The sequence below is a fragment of the Esox lucius genome, chromosome 4 (genome assembly GCF_011004845.1).
Source record: "Esox lucius isolate fEsoLuc1 chromosome 4, fEsoLuc1.pri, whole genome shotgun sequence".
Classification (NCBI taxonomy): Eukaryota; Metazoa; Chordata; class Actinopteri; order Esociformes; family Esocidae; genus Esox; species Esox lucius.
The window spans coordinates 12,136,242-12,160,290 of NC_047572.1; the positions used below are offsets into that span (position 1 = coordinate 12,136,242).

The following is a 24,049-nucleotide window of genomic DNA, read 5'->3' on the forward strand; positions in this document are numbered from 1 at the left end:
TAATGTCATCGATGATAGGTAGATCTGGATTATATGATTATGATGTACCTCATGCTTCTGAACATGATGCAGATGATGCAGGATGGTCATAACACTTTCATGACTTTCTATTTTTCACTCAAAGAAATCGACACACATAAATTGCCACGGGCATTTGGTTACATTTTGCTATGTACATCAGCTCTGAAAAACATTAATCTGAAAAGCTCTAATATGTGGAGAAAAAAGTGAGGGAAAAATAAAATATCAGAATTGTGCTATGTATTTGAAGCTTATTTGATATAGAAGTTGACACCATATCTTAGTAGGAGAGATCGGGCAGATTCCTGTTGAATAGTTTTGAATGAGGATAAACATATGCACCTATCGGTTTTCTAATGGTGCCGCTTAGTCGATTCCATCTATCCCGTCGCGTGCCACGTGATCTTTGGTGACTGCATTCCATGTGCACTGTGCAGACATTAGAAACGGAATCACGTTTCAATGGACAATGTGGACAGCACTCCTGATGAAATACTGCTACTGCAAGGACAGAGAGGGATATAGCCTAGCTTTGGAGATCTGCAGGAAGGCTAAACAATATCGATTATTTAAAAAAATAAAACACATGCAAGTGTTGAAAATATACATTATATTAAACGCCATACTTTCTTTACGATGTTTTTTGTTCTTTTTTTGCCGTCCCTGTCGAGCTCACTAAATAAAAGTAAGCTAACCCATAAGCTCAGACAGTGACAATATGTATTGCCGGTGTACTAGGGTCCCAGAAATAAATACATACTTATACATGATTAGTTTAATATTTTAGAATATCAATCAATTTCGAAGGGTCGACTAATGGTTGTGCAAATGGTCGACTATGGACTGAAAGGAGTACAAATTAATAAAATATACTAACATATGACAAATCATGGACTATTATTGATTTCTGTATTACCCTAAATAGCAATGCGCGGAACATTAAAAATCGCCAAATGACAACAATTCTCTCCAATCCGGGGGGTAGCCTAACTACAAGTTAGAGCAACATGCAGACCAATGGCAACGCCATGTGGGCGTGTGTTCAAAGGTGAAGTGATTTTTGAGTTTAGTAAATGACTGCAGCAAGAAATACAGCGGGGCTCTCTCTGACCGTGAGCGTTGGCCTATGGGAGGCAATGGAAGGAGAGGCTAGTCGCATCCCGATTTCACTCATTTTGTTATTATTACGAGGAATCTAAATGCAAGAAACCGACAACGATTTGTGAGTTCCGAACTTGACCCGACAATGGAAGTCGCTCTCTGCAGCAGTTACAACTCACCCCTGGGAGTCAGCTACGTAGAGACAGCGAGTACCTGCAGAAAAACATCAGTCAGCACCGCCAGGGTACCTACAACTACGTGTGGCTTGAAAGCAACACCTCTGTTTTTGGGATGCATATAAGAGAAAGCGTGAAGAAAAAAACACTGACTACGTATGTATATATTTCGTGTAACAACTGTGGAATTCCTCTACTGTTCTAGGGGTAAGGGATATTCAACCACGTAGTTAAAAATCTCCTGAGATTGAGACATTCATTGAGACGCAGAGCACATACATTGCCGAATTTATCACTGAAGGAGGCATGTTCAAAATCACAAATTCCCCTTGCAACAAAAACCTTATTGCCGTTATGGATCGCATAGAATAAACGTCGAAGTATCTGTGATATCGTACCCACAAAGCAGCACCAACTAACCTGAGCTGAGTGATATTCCGCAAACCGCGTCTTTCGCTGTCCGTGGTCCTGAAAAAAGTACTGATTTTGGGGTTATCCGAGGAAAAAGGATTGCATGGTTTGGGCGATTATGAAAATCTTGTGGTTTTCTTGTGACTCTGGAATCTGAAAGAAGCAATAGAAGAATTGCTCACCTTGGAGGTCCAAAATCATTCAAGGAATTGGAATTCTACTCTATCGGTGCTCCCGGAGCTGTAGATAGCCCGAATGAGACCGGCAAAAATGTACCGAATAAACGCTCTCGGGATTTATCTGTGGGAAACAATAGTCTTTTTCAGGTAAGCAACAATGTTAATCGACTTTATGGTGAATAATTGATGTGTGAAATGGTATTTTATCTCTCTTGTGGAATGCAGGGTGGTCTCCAAATGTATTCTACCATAGCTTACATGCATGCATGGACAAAAGTCTGAATAGATAGGAACCGTCGCAGCGAATTGATTACGTGTAACCCCACACTTGTCTGAGCTGCGTTGGATTTATTATATATTTTTCTAATTATTCCTCTACAATGAGTTGCATTAAGTCACACACTGCATTGAATTCAGGTGTGTATGTGTATGTGTGCGTGTGTGCGTGAGAGAAAGACAGAGTACTAACAGCGAACACTAGCGGTCAACCAATGCTAAGTAATATAGGCTCTGAAGAGGCGTATATTATCAACAGGCAAGTCAAAGTAAAGTAACTTGGCACACGCTCCCACACACCCTTAGGTATACGTTAGAGACTGTTTTGGTGGTGGTGCGTAGGCCTGTCCATTACCAACCCCGTGAACATGGGAGCGTGTGTTTGTCTCTTTGTTCTCTCAGGGTGTCAGATCGCAAAATGTAGGCAGCAGCTAATTATTTTCTACTGAAATATTGTGAATTAAAAAGAAAAATCATGGGTTTGTTTTCTTAAGACTATTTAATATAATGTTAATATGCTGGATTATAAATATTTTTGCTTTCTTAACTTAGCATGTTTTGATATTCTAACGTTGACATCATGGTCTTTATATGAATTGATCGACTAACAGCTCTTGTGCCTCATATAAAGTGTTATTCTCTGGAAATGTGAACAAGGATTTCCTAAATGTTGACACTGGAGAGGAGGCAGGTATTTTATTATTTAAAAAAATGTGTCCCAAACACAAGGGTCCTTTTTCTTTGTATGCTTTGGAACAAGGCATGCTTAATCATCCTTACGCTCCACGTCATAGAATCCAAAATATATATGTTTTTACTTATTTGTGTTTGATTCTATATTCCACTGGCATCCTCTTAGATTCCTCGTAGAAACAGAATGGTTATTTAGCATTCCGGTCAGGGTGTTTAGTTAATGAAGTAGAATCAGGATATTGCAGCCTCAGCTCCCACTGCTGAACTCTGCAGTTCTGCTTAATTGATATCTCTTTCCCAGTCTCAACCTAGATCCCCAGACCTCATTTCAAATGCAGACTTATTACCAGGCATTGATTACTTTGTCAGTGTCGAGACAGCCTGATGAATGCACATTATATACATCACATGCTGAAAATGTATTCTCTTTCGAATTACACATTTATTTATGTTGGTGGTTAGTGTCCCTTATGAAAGGTTGCACGCTACTTTCGAATGACAATCAGTTAAGGCATGCATTTAACACAGCTAGTGAAAGCATGTAATTGACTAATCATTGCCTATGTCAGCCTATGTTCATTGGCTAAACATTTGGGAATACTAGTGCTCATTCAGTCATAACGAACAACAAGGTATTCCCTACCCTTTTGACACGAACTATGTAAACAATGGGAGGAAATGAGGCGTTCACAGTCTTGAAACACTTCATATTACATGCCATATTACACCATACACATTGTACATTGCACATTAAGCACAGAATAGTCTATAATATACAGGATATTCACTATTTTCTGCGAGATAACACAGCACAGTGTAATGTGTGGAAGTGAACATGTGGCCCTCATGTACTAACAGGAGTCATAGACAATAACTGGGGCATATGTATGCGGCAAATGTGGTCACACATTCTCTCTGGAATAAATATTCACTGGTTTAAATCAAATTAAATGCCTAACACTAAATTTAGTCCATAACAATTATACAAAAATAAGTCAAGGTACGCTCAACAGAGTCAAATGTAAATATGGTGTGTTTTGTCATGTTTTATTGTCTTGTATTTTACAGTATAATAAGTCACACTAAAACGTGACAAGTGAATTTGTTTTGAACTCATTCGAATAGCTTATTCATCAATACACAAGTTGTTTCATTGAAATATGTCATCATTTCTTTAGGCAAAAAAAGTGTTTTGTGAATGTGAATTGTTTTCTCCTTATGCTGTATTCCATACACTGTAGCTCATCTGTGATTATCTTGGTGATTATCTCATGTAACACCATGAGTATCACCTGCCCACAGGCTTATGAAACATAACCTTGAGTTGGCCTTGAACTGTAAAAAGCAGTTGCATACATTGTCAACTCACCGCATGCTCTTTAAAATCAACTGTTAGCACAGATTTGATTTTCTTCAAAGAATTCGATTCACGCAAACCATTCTTTTAAGCAAGCCAGTACATTTCTGTTAGCGGTGGACCTGGCAGTCACTTGATTCCAGGTCAGATCGGCCTCACTGCATTTATAGAGCGTAAATAACATGTTGTCATTGTCAGATGAATACATGGTATATATCTGGATGCTTCTAATCAAACTCAACGGACCACCATGGTAGAGTTCTCTAGAAATCCCCTACAATCAACACATTTTGTTCAGGTTCATTTCCAAAGCTTGATGTATGGTAATGCCTTATTGATTAAAATGGACAAAGTCAGATTGAACAATAAATAACAGAGCTTATTATCAAAGCCCTGAACTCTCATTCCTCTCAGTCATATAGCGAGATATGTGGGACTTCATGTCTGCGTTCCCTGGAAGTGATGTCCACACCAGCATACGAGGACACGAGTATATTGTGTCCAATATGTCCTGTCATACCTGGTAACTCAGGTAGGGACTTCCAAACTGAGTCAGTGTTTTACCTATTCTAGGTCTGCATGCTCATTGTACAGAGCATACATTTCATCTCATGTTTATTTTAGGATTTATAAAGATTTTGCTGCCCAACTGAATAATATCTGTGAAGATGAATGTACCACATCCCATACACATTTCTCATTAGCTTTCCTTAATGCTTTAGTTTTTTTTTCTTGTGTCATTTTAATTTTTTTTATGTGGATGCTGGTTTATTAACTGGAGTTATGATGACTGCTTGAACAGCAGAACAGCGACCGGGAGTGAAAAGGGGGCTTTGATTTCAAAGGCTGTTACAAAATGCCAGAATGAGATCAATTAGGATTGTGGTCTTCAGAGGCTTTAAGAACATAATGAGGTACACTTAGGGCTAATGATTGGTGCTTCACATTAAAGTATGCTGGTCTCAGGTACCGGGGGTTGTTTGCATGTCTTTCTCTCTGGTGGTGGGAGTCAGCTGTTTTTCCTGCCGCCTCAGCACGGTCCACGCGGACACAGCTCGCCACAGTCGGCCGTAGCTCGGGCCGAGCCAGCATTGATCCAAAATAATTTAAACAAATCTAAACTTTGATCGTAGAAAATGCCGGAACAAGTCTCTTGGGACAGTACAAAGCCAGATGGACGGAAGGAAATCGTACATGGCCTTTTTGATGATGCACAGTGGCACAGGCCACACATTTCAGGGGGGTTTCTGTGCAATGAACGTGTGTTCCTAGATTACGTTTGACCCCAAAGGCCCTAAGTGATGTACGATTGTTGATAACGTAGATTCATAATCAGATTGATGTGGTCATGGTGGATTATAGCCCATTGAGGATGTGAATTTTGGTGCAATGGAGGGTGTTCATTCCTCATAGATTAGTTTCCCTCAATACCAAAAGACCTAATAATGCAGGAAGAATGAGTGTGTCGGTTCCCTAATTTCACACTGTCAAACAGATTCCTCGTGGCCCACAGCGTGGGCCCATGCTTGTAGTCAAAGGCAATTATCTGTGGTAGGACACAGTTTAATCTCCCCATGACTAATCTGATTGTGTGGTCCATTCAAGCATGTTCATTCAGTCCTAAATTGAAACAATTTTGAACATAGCATTAAGATTATGGCATTGTCTGTAATGCTACGCTCGATTCCTAGTACTAACCTGGTGGTCACAGCCCACTATTGAGTTCATGTGATTATGATAAGATACCACTGTTATGTTGTAATTCATTAAAATAATAAGTGAAACACTATGCCTCATGCTCAGTGTTTCTAGAAATATAAGAGTCCTAGTATTCTACGATTATAAAATGAGTTGCCTATAAGTGTATGAATTGAAATTCATGGACCATATATATATAATAAAACTGGATCTTTGGACCTTCCATCAATTAAACATAATGTCGACTTGTTTTGGAAGATACACAGTAATTAGGCAAATTTGACAGAAATGGTTCAGTCTGGATAAAGCTTTGGGGCTTCAGGGCATCGGTTGAACCATACTGTTGGTTATCACCACCGTCACCTAATGTTGTGGAAAAAGACTACCGCACCACCGATCGTGTCAATGGATATCAACCTTTTTTCAGTCATTTTGTTTGGTTTTTACTACGGTTTAGCAAACACATTGGGCTTCAGACATCATGTTTCCACAATCAACACAACAGTGTAACTACAAACGAAACCGTAGTTGACAGAAAGGAACCACAAACCCCCCCCCCCCCCCCCCCCCCCAACAGAGCGCTCCCGGGGTAATATACACCCGGCGATAACGCACTGAAAAGAAAAGCTTTGTAGAGTTCTACTTTAGATGCCCGGCATGCTAGGAGTGAGTCCTCTGAAGCCTGACGCATGAGGCCAGTACTTCCAGAGAGTGGGGGGGGGGTGAGCGGAGTGCTCGGTTGAGCCCTGCAGCGGCAGCAGCCTCTGGGGTAGTATGTGTTGGCCCATGTGACAGCCTGACCGATGACCTGACAGTTGGGGTGACCTGAGCCCAGTCAGGCTGGTCACTGGATGGACGGACGTGTCCTTTCCATGTGTGATCAGCGGACACACCGTCTTCATTAGCTCACTGGCAGGGCCAGTTGGTGAATATGTTCAGGAATAAATAACAAGCTGACAGAACCAAATATGGTATTTCCTGGTTGTGGTTTATTATCACATTTATGTAAACACAAGCCTCATCAAGTTCTTGGATGTATTCGTATAAATATTTTACTCATTTATCTCTGCATGCGTGAGATATTATAAGGGACTCATGTCATCATCTTCCGTGTCTAATAATGCATTAGAGATTCATTCTGGTTTGCAAGAGTTTGCAAATTCTCCCTGCAACAAACAGTTGGAAAAGTAAGGACCATATTTTCTGTTATAACTGTGCAATAAGTCACTATGTTTATTTTATACTTTCGGAATTTTAAGAATTGTATTTATCCTGTCATCCCCATTTCCAAAAAAGTTACGTAAAATGACACTGCGTAAAATGCTAATAAAAACAGAATACAATGTTGTGCAAATAATTTATCCCAATATTTAATTGCAAATAGTACAAAGACAAAATATCAAATGTTGAGACTGAGAAAATACATGGCCATTTGTTGCCAGCATCACGTTTAAAAAAGGTTGGGAAAGGGGCATGTGTTGCATCATCTCTTATTTTAACAATACGCTGTACATGTTTCGGAACTGAGGAGACCAATTGCTGTAGTTTTTAAAGTGAAGTGTATTCCCAGTCTTGCTTGATATAGGTTTTAAGATGCTCAACATTTCAGGGTCTCCTTTCCTCATGTTTTTTGTTTCATAATGCACCAAATGTTTTCAAAGTGTGACAGGTCTGGACTGCAGGCAGGCCAGTTTAGCACCTGGGCTCTTACTAAAGAGCCATGCTACATACAGAATGTGGTTTGGCATTGTCTTGCTGAAATAAGCAAGGCCTTCCCTGAAAAAGACAATCTGGATGGCAGCATATGTTGCTCCAGTGCCTGTATATATTGTTCAGCATTAATGCTGCCTTCACAGATGTGCAAGTCACCCATGCCATGTGCACTAATGCACCCCCATACCATCACAGACGCTGGCTTTTGAACTGTGCACTGATAACGAGCCGGATGGTCCCTCTCCTCTTTAGTCTGGAGTAAACGGCATCCATTATTCCCAAAAAATGTGTCAGTCCACAGCACAATTTTCCACATCGCCTCAGTCCATCCTGAACGAGCTTGGACCCAAAGAAGGCGGCGGCGGTTCTGGATCTTATTTCTATATGTATTTTTTTGCATGGTAGAGTTTTAACTTGCATTTGTGGATGCAGTGACATACTGAGTTCACAAACAATGGTTTTCATAAGTGTTCTTGAGCTTCATCCAGTAATGTCCACTAAAGAATCGTGTCTGTTTTTAATGCGGTCACACCTGAGGGCCTGAAGATCTTGACCATCCAATATTGGTTTTCGGCCTTGTCCCTTGCATGCAGAGATTTTCTCTTTAATGATACTATTTGCCCCCACAGTCTTTCACAGAGTGGTGAACCCCATGTCCTCACTTCCCATTCCCTAAGGAATTATCTTTTTATACCCAATCATGTTTCTGACCTGTTGCCAATTTACCTAATTACTTGTGTGATATTCCACCAGTGATATTCAAATAGCCTTTTAGCATCACCCAACTTTTCTAGTCTTTTATTGCCAACTTTTTTGAAACTTGTTGCTGGCATCAAATTCAAAGTGGGCATATATTTTTCAAAAAACAATAAAATGTCTCAGTTTCGACATTTTAAATGTTGTCTTCATACTGTTTTCTATTGAATGTTGGGTTTAAATGATTTGCATATCATTGAATTCTGTTTTTATTTACATTTTAAGCAGTGTCCCAGGTTTTTTGGAAACAGGGTTGTAGTTATCAGGATCCAGGTATCTGGGAACCTTTTTGTTATGCTGTGTTTTTGTTGCTGCCCCTTTGTTGATGAATTTTAGGAAAGAAAAAAAGGAATTTAGATGGTGTGTAGAAATTATCCTATGAACCTGTCAAATATGCTGTAATATAGACTACGATCCACAGGAGTCAAATGCGCAAATGTCAATTCATATTATTTATAGTCCTCGACATCCAGTATCAAGAAGTGAATAAAATGTTTACTTCAAAGTTAGTACAATACATAGAGCTTATTGTATTAGTCAAGACAGCACATGAATCTAATAATGTAGTGCCCCTTAAATACTGTAGATGGACAGAAGATAGCAAATATACAAGGTGGGAGGAGTCAGGTATTGCAGCTTAACAGAAAGTACTTGTTGGATTGGATTACCCTCAAAGTACTGCTATGTATGACTACTCACCATTCAAATCTCAGTTGTGCACCCATCTCCCTCTCCCTCCCTCTCTCTCCTCCTCTGTTTTCTTTCTTCTCTTTCTAGCTTGGCAGCCTCTAAAGAAGCTGCGGCTCGAAAAGCTGCCACCCCAATGCCCCCCTCGGAGTTCTTGGACAAACTCATGGGCAAAGTTTCGGGTTACGATGCAAGAATCAGACCTAATTTTAAAGGTAGGAGTAGCCACCGAGACACAGCGAGATGCAACAGGAATGTAGCCAAGCAGAGCCAGAACGCAACTTTATAGTAGAGGCTTATAGAGCAAACACTGTGTAGTTCAAAGATTCATAATAATCACTTACATTACCTCTTCATATTTTATGCTAGCTTTGCCAAATTTTCCTTAATTCAGTTTGTTGATTCTCATGTAATTGATCACAGTAAAGGATACTTTTACACAGACAAACCAATTATTGTTGAGAAGGTAAGATATGATTGGGCAAAACACCAATTACTGGAAATGAAAAGCAGAATTCTAATTGCATGTGTTTTTAATTGCAGCACAAATTAAGTCATTTACACATATTAAACATTTAACACAATTTAAAATGTCCCCCGTTTTATCACTTATACAATCTTAAAACACACTTTCAAATCTATGAAGAAGGAATTAAACTGCAACAGTGTTCAAAAATCCTAACAATATTTACTTGATGTGGCTAAAATAAAATGCAGTTTTTATTATTTTGTTGTTTAGAGCTGGCTACATTCCTGTAAAGACTTTAACACCATCTCTCTATCCTGAATGTTTGTTTGGTGGTTGAGGAACCCTGTTGGTAAATATGTTGGGATCGTTTTCAGCGTGATCTTTCCATACATGGAAACATCCATAAAGAGCCATGAGGATTCCTTATTGTTGCTGTATGACATTATTAAAGCACTGTTGTTGCAACCCTCCAAATTCACCGAAGTGGCAGTTCCACAAGTGGTTAAAAGAACTCTTCATATTTTATGAAAGTTCCTCTATTATACAGTATGTTTTGCTTTAGGAATAATTCTACAATTATTTTCAGTACATCCTTATCTGAGGTGGTGTAATTGGCATATTATGTCACCTTATGGTATTAAAAAAGGTATTTATTTAAAAAGAAAAATCCCTCACAATTCCGTAATTGTGAGGGTCTATAATGACAAAACGACTACAATATGAATGCAATTTTCTGCATGTGGAACAACTCACACAAACAACCAATTCCCATACCATACACTGAGATAAGCATGGTTTCTGAAGATAATTGATGGAATTTGGTTCTATTTAAGATACACGCTATGATACTTTGCAAATATTTCTACTACTATGGGACTACTATTCTGTGTCCATGTTTTACTTCTAAGATGTTTTGGCCCATGAATTCCCTCTACTTTGCCTTTTCCAGGTCTATAAAATGTGATTTCCATGAGTATCATATCTCAGTATATGCAGTACTGAATCCAGGAGTGTTTGCTGTGACGGAGCATGCATTATTCAGCCTGCTAGAGTTGCAAAACTACATCTGCATTTATAACATATTTTCAATATGCTCACCTTGCTCACAGTGCTCACTGCAACAACAAAAAAATACAACATTGCACTAATATTTCATAATCAGAGTGATTTCATAGATGGTTGCTTTTGAGCCGAACTTGTCAGTTCACAATGACAACATTGTGACAGACTGAATGTGTGTCCGGTTTGTTTGGTCTGGCTTTCGTTACCTGTACAAACCTTCTTCCACTAGTCCACTACACAAGTTATCTCAATGCGTAAAACCAGTCTTGTGTGCATTTTACGCTGTTGGGATGAAAGCCTCCAGTGAAGTTAAACTGCCCTGCCCAGAGAAACTGCTTACCGTTGGACAGGAAAAGCTCAGGCAAGAACACGAATAAAACAAACACAACAGCAGATTTCATGCAAGTGTGTCTAAATAGGTAGGATATGTTGCTTGAACTCGAAGGAAAACAAACTAACCCATGCTTGAAAAACACTAACACAATTCCAGTGTGACGTGCATTTGCATATTCAGGGAAATACATTACTTTGCGTAATGTATTATGTTAATTGTATGACTAGTGTGTGGCGAGAGGCCTGTTCTAATGGGATGGAACAATGGGAGATTCAGAGGTTAGTCACGGCTGTCAGGTCGACAACGTATTGTAGTCTGAGCTGTAAGCTCACTCATTCAAGCAGTTCTGCTATCCTCTGCCAGCCACGCACATTAATCACATTCATGAAATAAGCAGACTGGCAGGGCAGCTCGTAGTTAGGAAATTGTGTAAAAAGACTAAGATGAATGTTTTGTGGGAGCTGAGATAATCCTGCAGGGTTTATGAAATAAACACCATGGGATGTTAGAACTAGAAAGACACAGTGCTTTTATAGAATTTGGTGGCATATTCTTTTATGAAGTTTAAAAAAAAGTTTTTTTTTATATTAACACAAAGAGCAATATTCTTCGTAGAAATCCCAACACTGCAGATACAGTTTTCTTTCTAAGTAAGGGAACACAGCACACCTCCTTAAGTAACCACTGTCTCTGCTAATGGGGTGGCACAGCAACAGGGGAAAAAAAGGGAGGGAAAAGCAGGAAATTGCCTGAAGCTACGAATGTGCCGGCATGAGAAGAAATTACACTGATCATTACTGGGACTGTGGGGAACCCTTTCAATTGATTTAGTAGGTTCTCTATTGGAATGGAAAAGAACGGAAATATCCTTTCCGACACATTCGGGACATCACGTTTCCTCTTTTCGGTTTCCATAAAAATTAATTCCACTTAATGTTCATTTGCTAACAATGACTTTGAAGGTTAAGGTAGCCTGAGTACTTATTAGACCTGCTACCCACTCGCACCTCCCCCCCTTCTTCCTAACACTTTGTTTTTACGTTTACAGATCAATATTGTAACCGAAACAAATTGCCCCCCTCACAACTCCCTGCTCATCTGTGCTCCCAAATCTTGAAGAGCAGCTCTTCAGTAGTGTGAGGACAGGATAAGCTCAGGGCTTCGCTTGAATCGTAAAGGTCAACTCGTCGTAATCTCTCGTGGACAGACAACATGAACAAAAACATACGCATGGCTTAACAAACCAGCTGCTTATCGTCAATCACCATTTCGCAGGTGGTAGTGTCTTTAGAACATCACAGGGGGCATTTGGACCTTGTAAAGAGAGAGGGGACCGAGTACTTTGTTCTGGTTTCAAACTCTCTTTTCAACGCAAAAAGACCCAGAACATATTCAAGCATCTGACCAGTTCCGTGAGGCTTTAGTTCCAGGTTTACTGAGATGAATTGAGACCCATTCCAGCTATAAGGCCCTGGTTTTGACTAGAGACGGCTGGGGTCCATGTGCCCTTGTCCAAAGCAGTGCACTAAACTACTAGACCCTAGTCAGAACTGTAAGAAGGCTGAGGCTGGTGTGATCTCCTGGGGCCGCCCGCTCTGCCTGCCCTTCGCTGATGAATAGCGGGCTGGAAGTACAGCCGTGACTCCGGTCTCCACTTTAACCTTGTCCCTCCCCATCAGTCACGATGTGGAGCAGCATGGCCGACAACCGTGAGGCAGCGCAGATTCCACCAAATCACACATCACCACCCTGGCTTGCCGCTGCTTTTTCCCATGCATCCGTCAGTCAGTCAGTTGGTCGTTCAGTCCTCTCTGCTCTGCTCTAACGCTCGGCCAGCTTCCCTTTTAAAGCCTGCCGTGACGTATTATGGTGATGATCAGTGTAAGCGAACGCTTTTCACAATCAACCTGTGTCACTTTGCTTTTGGAACGTTTTTTGCGAGACATAATGAACATGTGTGAATACAGTCCTTGCTGCCGTTTATTAACCATTGCTGGCTTCCTGGTTTTGTCCCTACTCATGATGTTGTGTCTTTCTCATGTTATGTTCTGTCTCTCTCTTTTTCCGCGTTTCACTTTATATCTATCATTATGTGTCTTTTTCTCTGTCTGTCAACCTTCTCTGTCTTTTTCTCACTGTTTCTCTCTTTATCCCCCTCTCTCTCTGTCTCTCTTGTTCTGTGTGTTGTACCTCTGCTTCTCTTTTCTTTCACCAATCTACCTGACTCTAGGAGATGAAACACTATTAGCTGGTGGAGCTTGACGTTCATTTGGTGTTATCAGCACTTGTTTAATGGGTAGCTAATAGGATTAATGAAATACGCTAATGGGGGGGTTATTCAGTTGGTGCAGCGTTCCTATGCAAATGGGAACGTGGAACCAACTGGACTCAACTGCTTACTGTTGTAGGAAAAGAATAGAGATGGAAACAGTTCACTATATATTTTTTAACAAACACCAATTAGAGCCTTGTGTTATCTAAATACCATGACAATTTAACTGTGAATTGCTTCGCAAACCAAAATCCATAAAAAAAACTAGCTAATTAAGTAAATAAGTATGAAATGTGAACTAGAAGTAATTTCATTTCCCAGAGATCAGTCTCTGAGTAATTCTGTGTCCCCGCTTTGGTAAAAGATTCTATTGTAAAATTCCTTTTTACCTAACTACTATTTTGTAGTTGGAGTAAAATTTCGATATCATCGCATAGGTGACTCTCCCCTGAGTTATGAGAAAAGTATTGATCCTGTGTCAGTCTAGGGTAGAGGCAGAATTGCAAGGACGCAGCAGAATATTGAATGGGAAGCAGTCAGCCAACTGGAAGTGGGTAGGACAGGACAGGACACGTTATGCACACAGAGCCGGTTGTAACGTCCCACTACCAGAAGGACGTAAAGATGTCTGGGCTGCTACAACAACTACGGACTAAGAGGGAATACCTTTATGAGAACCAACTTCCCAAACAGGGACCTCATTTAATTCCATTTAAAGGTGGACTCAGCAAAATGACGTTGCCGTGAGCAGCACTGCAGATATTGCACTAAGCGAGACACGAGACTTTGTTCTCACACGATCTCACGCAGTCTCAGCAGGTCTGCTTTGTGCCATTACGACACGGCACACCTCAAACTGGAGACGAAAGCTTTGTAATAAATGCCTTTGGTTTTCAGGGTAGTTAGGGGAGAAAAACTGTCATTGCTGATGTTGACGCACTATGCTCTTTAGTTTGTGCACTTATGTCATACTGCTGAGTTTAGCTTTAAAAAATATACAATTAAGGCCTTATATGTATTTCTAATGTATTGTTCATTTGCTCTTGGTATATTTATTTTTGCATGGTATCAAAGATAATATTTACACCCATAAATGAATGGCATGAGAATGTTTGAACTGGCCACTGCATCTCTCTGTCCGGTCGCTGAAGCTTCTCGATTACTGTGACAAGGAGGGGACAGGGTGCCATAAAGGCTGGTTTCGTGTCCTGTCATTTGGGTCATTTCATTTCAAATACTGAGAAATTGAAAAACGGAGACCCCCACTTGAGTGGGATATTAAAGTTGACATCTATTACTTGCTCTGTCAAGATAATTCAAGACCACAAAGCAATTATTTTTATTATTTTATTTCTATCCTGCACATATTTATTTGTCCCATTTCTGGATTTTCTTTTGTGAAACCTTGCATGAATGAAACATTAAGCCTAGCTCGAATTTACATTCATTCTCAACGTCTATGATGCTTTTATAGCTGATTACGCTTCCTTGTTTCCTGTTATAACATTACCTCTTTGTAACTCATGGAGAATTGATTTTCCACACTGCTAGTAATTAGCCATAGTGAGATTGCAAGCTTCGAACAAAGAAAATCAAAGTGTTAGATTAATGTTTGGATCAGGTTTTCAGATCCTGAATAGATTTTTGGCACTGAGGATTAGCTCAAGCTTAGGTTAGCAGGGAGACATCCTTGCATGCAGTAGGTGAAAATGAGAAGAAAACAATTCCTCACGCTGGATCCAACCAGATTATAGAGTTTAAGTGACCTATCTACTACAGTTCACCGTTATGCCAAATACATTCCATCTATCTTAAGAACGATTTCCTTTTCTCCTGACGTTGATAGATTACAAAATCCCCACAAAGACTTCTGCTTCGTATAGTTGCCATCTTTCACAGTGGCACTTGTCAAGTATAGGAATGTAGTCAGGCTTCCGCCTAGTTTACAAATTCAATGCAGCTCTGGAGCAGAAATAGGACATTTATCAACACAATCTTTGTTGAGAAACATACATTGACTATGTGTCTTAGAATAATAATTCCTCTGTGTTGACAGGAGAGAATTATTAAGAATAAACGGGAAGTATTTCATATGAGCAGCAAATGTCAACCTTTCTGTTGAACTGATTAAGAGCTTCTGAATTATTTCAGGAACTTATTTAAATGTATGCTTTTTTAATGTATGTGTTATGTGCAGTATCTTATGTTTGCATAACATTATTTGAATGTAAAAGGTGGGAATGAACTGGTTGAAAGAATATGGTTATATCAATTATTTGGTGTTATTGTTTGCATGCAGTTTTACACACTTACTAAAAAGTGCAATTTGAGGACTAATTCCTACTTTCAAGCAATCCCAGTGTGTGGCTTCTTGATAACTTGAATTGTAATAATCTGGTTTGTTATGTTGGATTGATCAGGAGCCTACCAGGTTTGATATTATGCATGGCCAGTTGTGGCAAAGGTCATTTCCAGAATGACTGGAAAAGGCCCAGGTACTGTAAAACAATTAATTTCTCACGTCTGTGAGCTTTGTGTTATATCACTTCGTCCACTAAGTGCGCTTCCTGTTCCTGTTCTCTTGTGTTGCACCAATTTCGCTGCTCAGTTGCAGGGGTCCCCCCGGGTGGAAGAGGTAAAAATATAAATTTTTTAGATTAAAACAAAATCTAAAAAATTAAGATTTTTATATCCCATTTCTTAGAAAATTAGTTTGAATACCACTGACCAGTTGCTTGATGAGAGAATTTAAGCATTTAAGCATTTGAAGCCAAATGATGCAAGCAGATCTAAGCGAAGCCAGTTTGAAATGTAGTCCATGCATCTTTCCCTTCTCTGATGTATGCACCGTAGCGCATCTTGCTAACCTCACCTTCTGCCTCCCGTGAAGAACTATGCATTGCAACCCTCCTCTACCCCTCCTCTCATCTCTGCATCGCCTCCTCTCCTGCCCGCCCTCTATGACGTTCTCCAACACAAACTCGTGCATCCTTCCTTCCTGCTCTTGCCTTCAGTATTTTGGCCACCACACTTATTTCCTTCCTTTCCCTGCCGTACACTTACCTGTATAAGTTCTGAAGTGTTGGCAAGCTGTGATACTAGTTCTTGTGATTTTGATGTTGTTTTCCGCATTTATAGAAACAACGTGAGTACTTGCTGTTAGAATATGTTGTGTTTAATCATGATCTTTTTTTTCATTAGACCCACAAGGCCCCAAAACAGAAGCTTCTCACAAGAAAGGTACTTTCTTTTTTTTCATCACGGAATACAGTATGCAAGTCGCTCTCTCAATGCCACTCAGGCAATCTTCACCTTTCAAGCCATATGAAAACAAACAGCAAATATAAAAACAACAATCTGTGCACATTTAAGTGAATAAATGTGTTAGTCTGGTGTCAGGAAAGAGGGTTGTGTTGGGTATCTGTCCAAGTGATGGCAGGCATTTACTTTTTGCCTTCAAAAAACTACTGTTGAACAGCTGGCTACTGATCAATATGCTCCAAATATTTATTCAATGTTAGCAATAAGCTAATGTTAGCAATACGTTTATGTGCAGTTTATGTTGACATGGACAGTTTCATTTTGTCTTTCTAATAATGGGTGTTGTGAACGGTAAAGTGTAAATTGAACTTTGAAAGATATACAGGAAAATGTTACTTCTGACTACAAACAAACTTGTGACACTTTGTTAGCTTTATTGTTAAGGTGTACGCTTTTGTTTTAAATTCAGATGTGGAGAAGAGTGGAGCAGATTATTATGATGCAACAAAACAAAGCCATAAGCAGCCTAAAATACCTACACTATTACACCACATGACCTGCATTTGATTCACTGATGATTAGGCTGCTATATATATATATGTAGCATATATATATATATATCTGTTCAACTGCAGCAAATGCTTCCGTTTTGAAACTGAATCATATTTTGTTCTTGCATCTTGCATTAGGTAATTGTTTACATTTGTGAAGTGTGCGCGCATGCGTGCGTAAATGTCGTGTTAGGACCTCTTGAGTTGTTGTATTATGATTACCAGACACAGATTCTTCAGTAGTTAACAGAGCGTTTAACTGGCTCCAGATTTGAGCCATTGATTTCAGCTAATCTCTGCTAGATGCAAACTAAGGAAGAGACGCTTTTATCTATAGCTATTTTTAGAGGTAACATACAGTGTCTAGTCATCCAGTTGACTTTCCCCAATGAATCATGTTTACTTGTCACAATACTGATTGACTCCAAAAACTTCCACCAAGAATGCTCAAACCCATAGCTATTTTCAGGTTCTTTATTGCATTCATATCAATTACGGTTCTGTCTGTTTCCTCAAATCAGTATTCATACACTGTTTTCTTGTCACAGCGACCATTGATACACTTTTAAATGATTTATAACCAATACCAGTCCCTGTGGTTCCTAAGCTTAAACAAAGTGCTATCACCTGTAATTTACTGAGTTCTGCTTTAGTACCCCGTTTCCCATATCACAGGAGAATGTGTTTTTGGAAAGCAAGGCAGAGAGAGAAAAGAAAAGCTTGTTCAGCAGATACATCCAGGTCAGGTACCAGGTCTACGGAGGAAGAATCAAGATCAGCGTTTACCTTTTGGTACATTTTGATTAGAGCCAGGAACATAGTTCAGCAACATATTCCCTGTCTCCCTTTGGAACACCAAACGTTTTATGTAGATTAAAGTTTGACATATTTGCCAGTGCTGCATGCTAGCACTCTCCTACGTGTTATTCCACAGGAAAGGATCCTATGCCTCTGTATGTTTTTATTGTTCTGTGTTATTCATCACATTCCCCCCTATTGTGGTTTGTGTTAGTGGATGGATACACAGGTAGGCTAATACAACGAGTGGAATCCCAAATTTGGAGAGAAATAATTATCATTCACTGCAGTTTCTGGTGTAACTGACAGAAACGTGATTTACATAATTTCTTGTATTGAAAAACAAATTGACAATCAATTCCTACTATGAGGACACTATTATGCTTTAATCAATTTCTGAGGGTGAAAAAAATATTGTTCAATATCAAAATGGTTGGATGATGAAACCAAAGCTGATCGGTACCATTGCGTACAGTCCATTGGACCCTGTCTGGTTAGTATGCGATACCACCCTTGCAAAACCATAAGATCTGTCTAATATCAGCCGGAATGATTGACCGACCACCACTTCATTTGATTTGCCCCCTCAAGAGAGTGCCTCTCCCCTTACTCAGATGATTGCTTTAGCTGACGAGTGATACACCAGCAGTGCTCAGTATCATGGTACTGTACTGTCTTCCTTCCACACTACCACCAGCTCCATGCAGCTACCACTTGGTGTGGCTCCGTCCCAAATGTATTCCCCAGAAAGTGCACTTCTCTAAACCGCAGACCTATGTGCATCAGTCCAATCTAGTGCACTACATAGGGAATAGGCTGTCTTTCTCTCTCCCTTGTCTATCTCTCCATCTCTCACTATGTCTCTCCCTCTCTCTAATCCACTGGAATAATGCTTCAGTCAACTGTTCTGCGTTCAGTATACCAAGCCATGGCCCGGCTATTGATTTATGTCCTTCTGTAGTCACAGCCCTCCAAGGCTGTCATGTCCTCCCATCTGTCACAGCTAGCCCAGGGCCCGGGAAAAATACTCTGGTAATTTAGTCGCCTGTCATTACTTATAGGCATGTGACACAGCAAACTCTGGAAACTTAGGCTCTTAGCTGCACTGACCAACAGAGCTGGTCATCAAGAGCAATAACAGCGAGTCCGAAATGTGACCCTTCCAAAGAATGTAGTTGACTATTTCGTAACAGATGTAGCGTAGGGCTTTGGTGAAAAGGGATGCTGCGTCAGATGCCGCTTCGGATGATCTAACCGACCAGGGCCTCCATACATCAACCTTGGCCAAGCTAGCTAGCTGCCCACCATATCTGACTACATTTCCCCTAAATAATGAGACACTGAGAGGAAGCCCTCTGGCATGGAAGCTGTCAAGGATGTCCAATAACGACATTCATTTCTCAGAAAAGCCCGCTGCTGATATGCCAGCCAGCTCAGAAACGTTTTCCCCAAAAGTGCACACTGTTAAAGCAGCGAATGTGATGGATAGTTGGAGAATGTATAGGTGAAGATTGGAAGATGGAGAAACTATTTCTCATGTTCCACAGTCCAATTAAAATGTGACAGAAATATTCTCTCCACTGCAGATTGCTGTTGTTTATTTCTCACAAAGCCTATCAAGGCTTTATTGTTCTTCCGAAGACTGGTCATTAGGCACTGAGGAATTATGTTTTTTTTTTGTTTTTTTTAAATGAATACACTATATATGCGAAATCAAATGAAGCACAAAAAGAAGTATATCAACCCAGTAACAAGAACATGTTTTATTATAATTTTATTTCACTGTTGATTCAGGTATTTTATACTGTACATACAATTGCCCATCTCTTATACTTGCATCTCCAGTGTTAGTCTGATGTTTATGCTTTTGAGAATACCAATGTACTTCTGCTTTTATTGGCTGTGGTGTCTGCACGTAATGAAAAACCAGCTTCGGCAATAACACTATAACTTTCCTCTCTCTCTGGCTTGTAGGTGTAAAATGAGTTGTGCTCCACTTCCTTGAGCATGTGTGGAATATATATTAGCTCAATAAAAACTAAAACCGCCCAGCCAACACCGCATAGGTCCGAGTCTTAAAGCAATATAAATATTTAATGCCTGGAAGCCATTGTGTTTTTGCTGATGGCAGCTCCATCGTGAAGTGATGCATAATCATTTGTAATATTAAGCTACCCTTATGGACAGACCCTCTCTCTCTTTCTCTCTATCAATCTTGTTCTCTCTCACTCTTTCACCCCCCCACCCCCTGTCACTCTATCGCTCTAGTTAAGTACTTGTTGTTTTAGATGTAAATAAATATGAGCCTGCCTCTGTGGAACCAAGGGGCCATTTATTTGAAACAATCTGTGCAAATTGGATGTGGAGTTGCAACTCGTACATGAAGCAAAGAGCATGATGGGGGAACAGGAATCCCCTTGGTGGGTGTGTTCTACAACCCCCAATGGGCCGATGCTTCACCTATATGGAGAAATTCTCACCAGCGCGACATCTGTAGGCTCCTGCTTTACTGGACCACCGCAGAGCTACGAAAGACTGCAGAGCTACATGATTTACAGATCTTCATTACACCCCACTTTGCAGTTAGCTATCGGATACTGTAAACTTGTGATGAGAGTACTGCAGGCTGAAGGTTTGCAGTGTTAATTAGTAAAAACTCTGTTGATGAGTAATCTTGGTATTGTGGTTTAGGATTGGTCCCCGTGGCACGCATCGCTAGCAACGTTTGTGTCACATACGCTTGGTCGTTATTCCGACAGCGGAAATTGTCCTGCTTTGAAAGGCTTCACTTTTAAGTCATTGTATTGCCCTCGTTCATCTTACCTGGATAATCACATTTTGTTTTGGAGGCAGTTTCAGATTTCAGCATTGGCGCAGTCTGTGGCATTTTGATAGCTACGGCCATGGTCATCGCTTAGCAGGGCAAGGAGGGATGTAGCGAAGCATTTAATTCATACTGGTTTATTGCTGCTGTCACTCGTTTTTAATGAAAGTGAAGGTTGGGGTAAAGAAGCACAGAATTGATTTGGATGGACATACACCTCACCTCAGCAGCAAAACAGAGCAACTAAGACACGTCCTACATCTCTGTCTGTCTCTCTCTCTCGCTCTGTCTGTCTGTGTCCCTCAGTCTCTCACTCTGTGTGTATATCTGTCTGTCTGTATGTCTTTGCAGTATTTTATGTTCTTCTTTGACTGCTGCTTTGTTTGCTGTGCCCAGACCATTTGGCGTAAACATGGTAAAGCAAATACTTTAGCTGTTACAGCATGAGTCACACACTGCCTTGACAGTTAATGAGCTGTCTTTTTTCACCCTCTCCACGCTGCTCATTGGAGGGCTATGAAATGAACTGCAGAGGTGGAGAGAAAGAGAGAGAGAAGGAGAGAGAGAGAAAGAGAGAGAGAGAGAGAGAGAGAGAGGACATTCGATTTTCCAAACCTTTGCGTCACTACACACTGCAAGAAGGAATGTCAACGACACTATAAAATGTTTAGAAATGTATTTTTTTTATTACATTTTTGATGATAAGCCTTCTGTCACAAGCTTTCGACTTATATTATTCATCTTCAAATTATCTGTAAGATATCGAAAGTTTTATTCTTCATGATATTCTTTTGGGAATATTTATATATTTAGTCTGTGATTACTGCTTACTGTATTGAAATTAGTGTAATTAGATTTCAAGCACAAGATATTTGCTCCGGGGCAAAAATGGAATGATACTCTTTTTTTACGGCTCCATATCTTGTGATGTATTTTGTGGGTTAGCGAAGAACAAAGTGTGTGGTTGTGTGTGTGTGTGTGTTTGGTTGTGTGTGTGTGTGTGTGTGTGTGTGTACTCACCTCCCCAGTGCCTGCAGCAGCTGTGAGATGGTGACAGGGAGAATAATTGGCCATCAGAATAATTCAGTCTTCAGTTGGTTGTAGCCACCAGGCATCTGCATTGGAGGAAGCCAAACATTAAACATGGAGCTTGTTTGTGTTAAAACGTGTAGGATGTAACCTCACAGTAAATGTTCGCTATAAATGAAGTTTTGCTATGACACTATATGTCTGCGTGGACTTACACTTAAACAATGCTCATGACCGTACCTTACTTTCCATGTATTGTTTCATGTTTTCATATGAGCCTTACATGTCATCAATAACTAGAAGCCTTTACTTGACGACATCCTTGGCTTTATAGGTTTATCTAGAAGGGACCGGCGATGACGAGGGGTTTTCCCGGAATTGGTGCTCAATATGATTTACCGCTTGAAGCCAATGTCGCTCATTTTCTGATGGGAAGGATGAGGATTAGATTTGGTCCCATTGCTGTCCCTTCTACCTGAGCTCATTGAAAGTCAACCCTTGTCACCGGGCACTGGGTAATCGCATTTATGTTTGTACAAGCAGGAAATATGGCCTTCAATGGAACCTCACTTTAACCCTGTGCTATTTGTTCTAACCTCGACGCCATCGTCTGGAAACAACCTTGAAGAGTCTCAGGAGAGCTTATTGGGTTTCTTTGGCGGGGACATTCTCAAACTCCTTGGGTCAAAATGAAATGTAGGGTGTTTACAAAGTGATATTGTAGTACTTCTGTGGACAGTTTCACAAAGCCTTATGGGGAATTTTTTCACTGCCCTATGTAGGTCAATACAGTTGGTAAAGCATAGCAAGATTCTCAGGCCCATTCGTAAGTTGCTTTGGATAAAAACATGCATTATTATGTAATAAAGTAATTATGTCAATATCACAAATGGCGTACTTACTATTTCTTTTTCAGTGGGTAAGGAAGATTTTTCTGTAATACTGTAAATATACATTTTCTATTGTATTTCTTTCTTCACAGTAATATTATTTTTCTTTCATTCTTTCACAGGTCCCCCTGTAAACGTAACATGCAACATTTTTATTAACAGTTTCGGATCCATTGCTGAAACAACGATGGTGAGTTCAAATACCTTTGCCTTTGAATGTAAATAACTGTAGATTTATTTATTTTTTATTATGTATATATATTTTATATATTACTCTTTTGTTTTTAACAGTAAATGTACTTTCCCAGCAATGCCCAAAGGTTAACAGAAGTAAAAAGAGATTTAACATGCACTGTGACAACGTTTTTTATTTTGAAGTATAAGCAGTGCCTCCTCGCTTGAATATTTTGAATACTTTTTATCTGCCTCATTGAACTTCCTCTCGATTCAAAAACAATTCATATTTAAGTCATCACTGCACATAAAAAAAACATGCCTTCAGATGACAGGGGCTTTAAGGTGTTCATATTCAAACTAATTTGGTAAAATAAAATATCTAGGATGTTAGTAATATAAAGTCTAGACACTAAAATCATCACCATTTTGTTAAAAAAATATGTATCCAGTCACAACAGAGGTCAAAGGAGGACAATAAACCGTGGATACCAACATCAAAGCAGAAATGATACTTGTGATTTAGGTCGCTAGCTCCTGGTGGAGTGGTGAAAGATGTGTTGCTCGAAGGAAGGTGCACTGAAAATATGAGCTGACGAATGTCTGCTCTGTTTCAAAAGGCTCTCCTGTACCGGTCAAGGACAGTCAAGGACACAGGACTCATTGAAATAATAGGATTACATGATGTCTCCAGGGCGATGGTACTCAAACAATTAACTTCCTACCCAAACAACTCGTTGTTATCAATTAATTTCTCTGACCCTAATAACAGCATATTAAAGGGTGTTGGAGAAAGCACAGAGTAGAGACAGCCAACAGCACAGGCCGATAGGAAGGGGAGATATAGAAGGCCTAGTCCCCGGTCTACATGCCAAGTCTCCCTGGGTGAGACGCTTCAGTAGAGCTGCATCTGAAACTGCTGCAGACTGCACAACCTCCTCATGCAGAACAAATGCAGGATTTTCCACCCTTTTTTCTCCCTCTACACTCCAGAACCGGTCGAATTGATCCGGATGCGTTTCATCAGAGTTTAGTGCCTCTCTCGCTCTTTCTCTTTAGGTCTGTCTCTTTCTCTCTCTCTGTTGCTCTCTGTCTGTCTCTTGCTCTCTGTTTCTTAATTCGACTGAAATGGCTGAACGAAGGCAAGTGGGGATAGTGTGGAAGGTATGGAGAGAACAATGTCTCAGGCGGTAATGATCTGACTGGGGCTGTGTCCTGAATGGCAGCCCGTATGGGCTGTGTCCTGAATGGCAGCCCGTCTGGGCTGTGGTCAGAATTAGTGCACTATGTAGGGAATAAGGTGTCATTTGGGAGATA

General features: G+C 40.1%; 1 protein-coding gene across 4 annotated transcripts in view; it reads left to right on the top strand.

The window, feature by feature from the left end:
* The first annotated feature begins 1,056 nt into the window (after positions 1-1,056).
* The window catches only part of glra1 (glycine receptor, alpha 1), a 54,080-nt gene continuing 31,087 nt past the window's right edge, over positions 1,057-24,049 (top strand). Inside the window, exons 1-5 of one of the 4 annotated variants that reach the window (XM_010903657.5) lie at positions 1,057-2,035; positions 9,159-9,283; positions 15,814-15,840; positions 16,407-16,445; positions 22,681-22,748. In XM_010903657.5, the coding sequence (XP_010901959.1) occupies positions 1,965-2,035; positions 9,159-9,283; positions 15,814-15,840; positions 16,407-16,445; positions 22,681-22,748 (330 nt within the window). In that variant the 5' untranslated portion in view covers positions 1,057-1,964. The remainder of the gene's footprint in view (positions 2,036-9,158; positions 9,284-15,813; positions 15,841-16,406; positions 16,446-22,680; positions 22,749-24,049) is intronic. The other 3 variants (XM_010903658.5, XM_010903659.5, XM_020046129.3) reach the window with 3 other exon arrangements.